This window comes from Chenopodium quinoa, unplaced genomic scaffold (genome assembly GCF_001683475.1).
Source record: "Chenopodium quinoa cultivar QQ74 unplaced genomic scaffold, ASM168347v1, whole genome shotgun sequence".
Lineage (NCBI taxonomy): Eukaryota > Viridiplantae > Streptophyta > Magnoliopsida > Caryophyllales > Amaranthaceae > Chenopodium > Chenopodium quinoa.
In genome coordinates this window covers 699980-706551 of record NW_018743292.1, presented here as the reverse complement: position 1 = coordinate 706551, position 6572 = coordinate 699980, and the positions used below count along the sequence as shown (strand labels likewise).

General features: G+C 34.6%; 2 protein-coding genes across 2 annotated transcripts; both read right to left on the bottom strand.

The window, feature by feature from the left end:
• Positions 1-845: 845 nt before the first annotated feature.
• LOC110737178 lies at positions 846-2147 on the bottom strand. The gene is made up of 2 exons (XM_021917553.1): positions 1510-2147; positions 846-903 (listed from the first exon to the last, which is right to left on the bottom strand). The coding sequence occupies exons 1-2, from the start codon at positions 2145-2147 to the stop codon at positions 846-848; spliced, it is 696 nt and encodes a 231-aa protein (XP_021773245.1).
• Positions 2148-2273: 126 nt separating this feature from the next.
• Positions 2274-3617, bottom strand: LOC110737177 (zinc finger MYM-type protein 1-like). The gene has a single exon (XM_021917552.1). The coding sequence runs from the start codon at positions 3615-3617 to the stop codon at positions 2274-2276; it is 1344 nt and encodes a 447-aa protein (XP_021773244.1).
• Positions 3618-6572: the final 2955 nt, after the last annotated feature.

The following is a 6572-nucleotide window of genomic DNA, read 5'->3' as shown; positions in this document are numbered from 1 at the left end:
TACGGAGTATAACAAAATGTAAGTGTGCCTAATTGAGCACGAAAAATTATTTTGTATGTACTGCACGCAAACTCTCCTAAAATTGAGATAAAACCGTTTCAAACAATAGACTATTTTAACACGTTACAGTTAACCTTAAAAACATATACAACTTTGCCCTTATCAAATTAAATTAGTACGAACTACGTCTAACTACTATATGGAGAAAAGGAAACCAGCATTAACATTTGAAATAGACCAAAGTGTACGTCAAACTACTTTTCTTGCAAAAATTTAGGTGAACTGTCATTGCCAGGCCAACTTTTTAGTTAATTGACTTTTAATTATAGTCTTCTACATTTAAAAAAAGACTAGGTCTTTTACACTAACATTTTATTAATTAATCAAATCATCAAGGTTGATTTGGTTGGTGTACAATGTTGGAAAGACTTTTCGTTTTTCTTCTTTTGGTCTCTTCTTTGTTTGAAGTAAATGAAGATGGTAGACTTTCTGTTTTCCACGTGAAGAAAAAAGAAATTGTGTATGTTAAAAATTATAAATAATTTTTCACCAAAAAAAAGAAGGTAAATGAGAAAAATATATAACTAAATTAGTTTGCTAAGATTAGGACTAAAGCATAAATTGATTAGAACTGACAATAAATGTGTCATGTCGTGTGTTGTTCAATTATACGTGTCAAAAAACACTTGACATTAATAATCAACCTGATTCTATCGCGTCTGATTTGTGTTGTGTTGTCGTGTTATATTAGAAAAAGTTACATTTGTCAATAATTTATCATCAATTCCAATTTAATTAAACCTTAATCTCAAGATTCTCAACTATATATCAAGGCTTTAATTAATTTAGATAGTTGCATTGGCATCCATAAGACCAGCTATATATTCACTTAATCCGTAAAATCTGTTGTATATAGAAATTCTTTATGTAGATGTGTTAAAAATTGACCCGATTCAATTCACTCTAATCTGTAAAAAGCTCAATTCAAGTTTCGACTTGTACAAAGGAACACAATAATTTTTTGAAATGAACTCGACCCGATCAGGTCTCATCAAATCCAACCCATTTACTCGAATTGACACCTCTATTCTATGGACTTCTATATCTACATTTTGATTTTTTTTTTTTTTGGGTAATCTTGAACCCCAAAAATCCTCTTATTAAATTAGGGTTTTTAAATAATATGTTGTCGAGACATGCATATGTAGAAATCAGTGGCGGACCCAGGATTTTGCGACTGGTGAGTCACAATCGATAATCAAATATGTAAAAAATTTTTTTTACCAAACAACCAAATAATAGTACTAAAAAATACATCCAAATATTCAAACAGTACAAAATACAACCAAATGTTCATATAATACTACAAAAGACAACTAAATAGTAATGCAAACTTATTAAAATAGTTCTCGACGAGTTTTCATGTTTTGATATCGATTCATGATATCTTCCATGCTAACATTCAAAAACAAATCATTCTCCAAATAAGTAATTAAACAATCATTCAACATTTGATCTCCCATGCTATTTCGTAGTTTGTCTTTCACTTGCTTCATGCCAGAAAATACTCTTTCCACACTTGCCGTTGCGACAGGAAGAAGCAACACCAACTTCAAAAGTAAATAGACCCTATCATGAGTTTCAGACAATCCCGTTTCAACCAATTTGATTGAAAGATCACTAAGACCCTTCAAATTCCAAAACCTTTCATCTCCTCTAACAGAACAAATGTAACTATCAAGTGTATGACCAAAGACTATCAATTCTGAACTTGGAAATTCATTAGGATAGAATTTTGCAAGCTTAATCAATTTTTCCTTATCAAACTTAGAAAAACGATCCACAGGACTCAAACAAGACATACACACAAGTAGTTCTTTAGTTATTTCGGGAAATCGATTTTCAAGTTCTTGCAATTGAAGATCAATGACACCAAAAAAAACTCCAACTCGAAAATGATGTAGATTAGACACTTGTGGGCATTTACCTCTAAACAACCTCCTCCCGGGAACAACATATTTAGCCTCCATATCTGGAACTGCAATGTCATAGTCACCAATAAAAGAAATTACCTTTTCCATATGAGAATCCCATCCTTCATCTCTCATTTTTTGCAAATTAGTCTTGGTTACATTAACCATGGCCATTGCATTCACAATGTCTTGATCGTGCTTTTGTAAGGCCACATTCAAAGCATTTGTTATCGCAAATATACTAACCATCAAGTGTGCCACGAACACAAAATCAAAGGACATCAGAAGATTTGTAAGTGTTTAAGCTCTATTAGAATCTATTGTATCAGATACTTTTGCAATATCCTCAAGAGAACCAAGGATTACAGGGAATAAATCAAGTACATTCAAGATTGTCTTGAAGTGAGATCCCCAACGAGTATCACAAGGTCTACCTAATCCACGTTCTTGATTTAAACCTGAACCCGTTTCAAGTTCACCTAGAGACAATGCATCCACCACTCTTTGAGCTTGATTTTCACGAAGAAACTCTTTCCTTTTTGGTGAACCCCCCACAAAATTCAAGAGAGGTGCAAGTACATCAACAAATAACCAAGCACAATCTGAATTCTTTTTAGCAAGTGCAACTTGAGTTAATTGAAGTTGGTGAGCAAAGCAGTGGACAAAATAAGCTTCTTTACACTCATTCTCTATAAGAGTCCTAAGGCCATTAATAGAACCTTGCATATTACTTGCCCCATCATAACCCTGACCCCGTACTTGAGAGAAAGACAAAGAATGCTCCATTAATAAGGATTCAATAGCAGTTTTGAGAGTCAAAGAAGCAGTGTTTACAACATGCACAATACCAAGTAAACGCTCACACACTTCTCCCTTTCTATTAACATATCTCAAACAAAGAGCCAATTGTTCCTTGTCAGAAACATCAGCGGACTCATCAGCAAGGATAGAAAATAAACCACCATCAATATCTTCAAGCATTGCTTTAGTGGTCTCTTTTGCACATGCATTTATGATATCTTTTTGGACTTTAGGAGAAGTAAGTTGACAATTACTAGGAGCATTTTTGAAAACAACTTTAGAATATTCAGGATTACCTTTGGAAATAAGGGATAAAAGTGAAAGAAAGTTACCTCTTCTTAAGGAACTTTCTTTTTCATCATGACCACGGAAAGGCAACCCTTGGAGTAAAAGCCATTGGATAGATTCAATTGAAGCTTCAAGTCGCGTCCTATATGCATTTGTACTCTCAGCGGTTTGTTTTGTTAAGGCTTGTGTGATGCTTGAATTTTGTTTCTTGAACAAATCCATAGCTAAAACAGCATTATTATGTGCACTCAAGTGTTTACCGACATGTTTTCTTATTAAATCCGATCGATTCCATGATTTGAAACCATCACTAACAAAAGCATCACCTCCAAAGGCATTTTCATCCTTGAATAGATAACAAGGGAAACAATAGGCAGCATCCTTTTCCACACTATACTCAAGCCAAGTCCAAGTATCAAACCACTTAGCACAAAAGCGACGATTTTTGCCAAAAATAGAAGTTTGAGGAAATGTAAAGTCTTTGGGCTGACAAGGCTTTCTTTGAATGTAAATTCTTCTCACTAAATCTCTATCATCTTTATGAAATTGACTCATTTTTCTCCTCTTTCCTGGATCTTGTGGAAGATTAGCAAATTCATGTTCACTTAATCTTTCTCCAAAGATTGGGGCATTAGGAGAACATTGGCCTTGTTCATTTTGAGGGGAATTTTGAGTTGAATAATGAGATGGAGATGAAAGTTGCTCACTTTCTTGAGGTGGAGTTATAGTTTGTTCATTTTGTGTTGGATGTGGAAGAAAAGTTGGAGTAGGTTTTTTTTTAGCAAAGAAGCTAGTAATGTTTTGCATTTCATTTGGAGTATGTTTTCTCTTCATTCTGAAATTTGAATAAATATTGAACTAAATCAAGCAATATTCCCCAGAAAAATTATTTGAATAAATATTCAACTAAATGGTCTAAATCAAGCAATTTCACATAATGACATAATCACATAAACATATTACACAAAACACAATTACACAAAACAGATTTCACATAAGTAATAACTAATAAGTTTAAGAGATTTCAATTACACAAAACACAATTACACAAAACACAATTACACAAAACAGATTTCACATAAGTAATAACTAATAAGTTCAAGAGATTTCAATTACACAAAACACAATTACACAAAACACAATTACACAAAACAGATTTCACAAAAAAAATCAATTGATGATTAGTTGATTACCTACCTTGCTAGGCAGTCGGCAGTCGGCAGCACTCAAGTCTCCAGTGGCGTAAGTTTTGGGAGTAAGTACCGGGCAACTTTCTTGGCTTTCTCAATGGCACAAACTTTGCTCCGATAGCCAAGGCAATAGGGGGACCAAAGATAAAACCTCTTGCTTCAATGCCTAGCAAAACAAAACTTCCAGTTGAGCAACACAAGACAAAAAAGTTAACTCTAAGGTTTGTGGATAGCTGTAATAACTGTTCTGAGAAAAGACCAATTTACAGTATATATGATAAAATATGATGTAAAAAGTGCAAACATGAATCAAGACTTTACTTAAAAACCTACATACTTAAGGTCACCATCCACAAACATATTACCAGTGAGGCAGTGATATTCTAGCTATCCTGAAGATAAATTGGTTGGGGAATCTAGATAGTAAACATTAAACTCTCTTCCCCTTTATCTCTAAAATGAATAGCATGATTTATGGCAGCTTAAATTGGCTCGACTAAGAGAAATCTCGTACAAAAATGCGGATACCAGATAATAGCAAGATCTAACCAAGAAGGCTGATAATTTATGATCATTTGATAAGATGATACCCACTGAGTTCTGCAGTGACATCCTCAAAGCATAAAATACAAATATGAGCAAGTAGATTGTAGATAGAAACAGGCAACAGGGTTTCTCCTGATCACAGGAGCAGGAGTGTAATTAACAGATAAGCAAAGAAAGAGACAGAAACTGCTGTTTATGCACATGCGATAGCAATAACCACATCAGACAACCACATTTCATCATCCAGCTTAGCAAATCAGTTGTTACAACAATAACAAAGATCAATAGTCTTTAATAGCTCGATTATGAACGGGCCGATGCAATAAAAGACAACATAATGAATAGGAAAGAATAAAAGCAGCTAAGCCACTGAAAGATATTCAAAATAGGAGTAAGTAGATCACTCGACTTTAAGCCAAGAGCCCAAGAGCCAAAGGGAATCAAAGAACAAAATAAATTCAGCAATCAGCAGCACAACCAACAGTAAAATAACAAATCAACCAAAGTTTAAACCAAAGTTTAATAAAATTAACAAATTAGACTGAATTAATTTGAAGATTAGAAATTAAAAATAAAAATTAGAAATCAACTTACTAGCACCGACGTTTCGAGTAGCGATTTCACGAAGAGGACGGAGTCCACGAGTCACGACCACCGAGTCACCGACGTCCGACTACCAGGCGATTAGGCGAAGAGAACGGTGGCTGCCTGGCGAAGCGAAGAGGCGAAGTCACGAAGAGAAGAATGGAGATGAGCGAAGAGGCGAAGTCACGAACAGAAGAATGGAGATGAGGCGATTAAGAATGGAGGCGATTAGGCGGAGAAGGCGAAGTCACGAAGAGAAGAATGGAGGCGATTAGGCGGAGAAGGCGAAGTCACGAAGAGCACGAAGAGGCTAGGGCTTGAAAGCCTTGAAGTCTCCTCTAAGCTCTAACTGATTTTATTTTATTTTATTTTATTTTTTTTTAAAAATAACTTAAAATTTTTTTTTGGGCCTGGTGAGTCACTTGACCCACCAGGTCTAAGCCCAAGTCCGCCACTGGTAGAAATACATCCTTCAGCCCTAAATTAGGGTGAATTTTGCTAGACAACAAATCTATACAAAGAGTACTAGTTGACGATCTATAGCCATTTAGGTAGCCTCCCATTAATTTGCTCCCTCTTTTCGAGGCAGGTCCAATTATGATATGGCGGTGTTTCACTCGTTTTCAATTTTATATTAACATTACAATCAAGATAAATAAAAGTAGTACTTGTTAACGAAGAAAGTTATGTTAGTCTAGATAGTTGAATGATAGACGAAGCTACTATGTCCTTGTTAAATAAAGAAATTTCTTCTCATACCTTTTCAAGTAGTACCTTCTAATTGAATGCCGAGGGCCCTTAGACATGGTAAACCATATGCTAGTACGAGTACAATCATTTTTCTAAACCGTACTCCCTAAGTCTCTAAAAGTTTGCTCCATCGAGTCCGTCGATAAATTTATAGAATCTTAGGTATTAGAACTGCCTCAGGCAACAAATTTTAAATTGTGTATGTATCATATAGGGTAGTAATAGTAAATAAAATAAAGAGAATTTGTGAAAATCGAGATAAAATTGAGGTAACTCTTTAGAAACGACAATCCAACATAGAAATTACTTCATTCTGTATATGTGTTATAAACTACTCGTAGTTTTAAGGACGAAGGGAGTATGAAATTATCTACAGAACACATGCAAAATTGTAGGAACTTTAGTCGGTCCCCTATCAAGTTAGTTTTCTCGCAATACT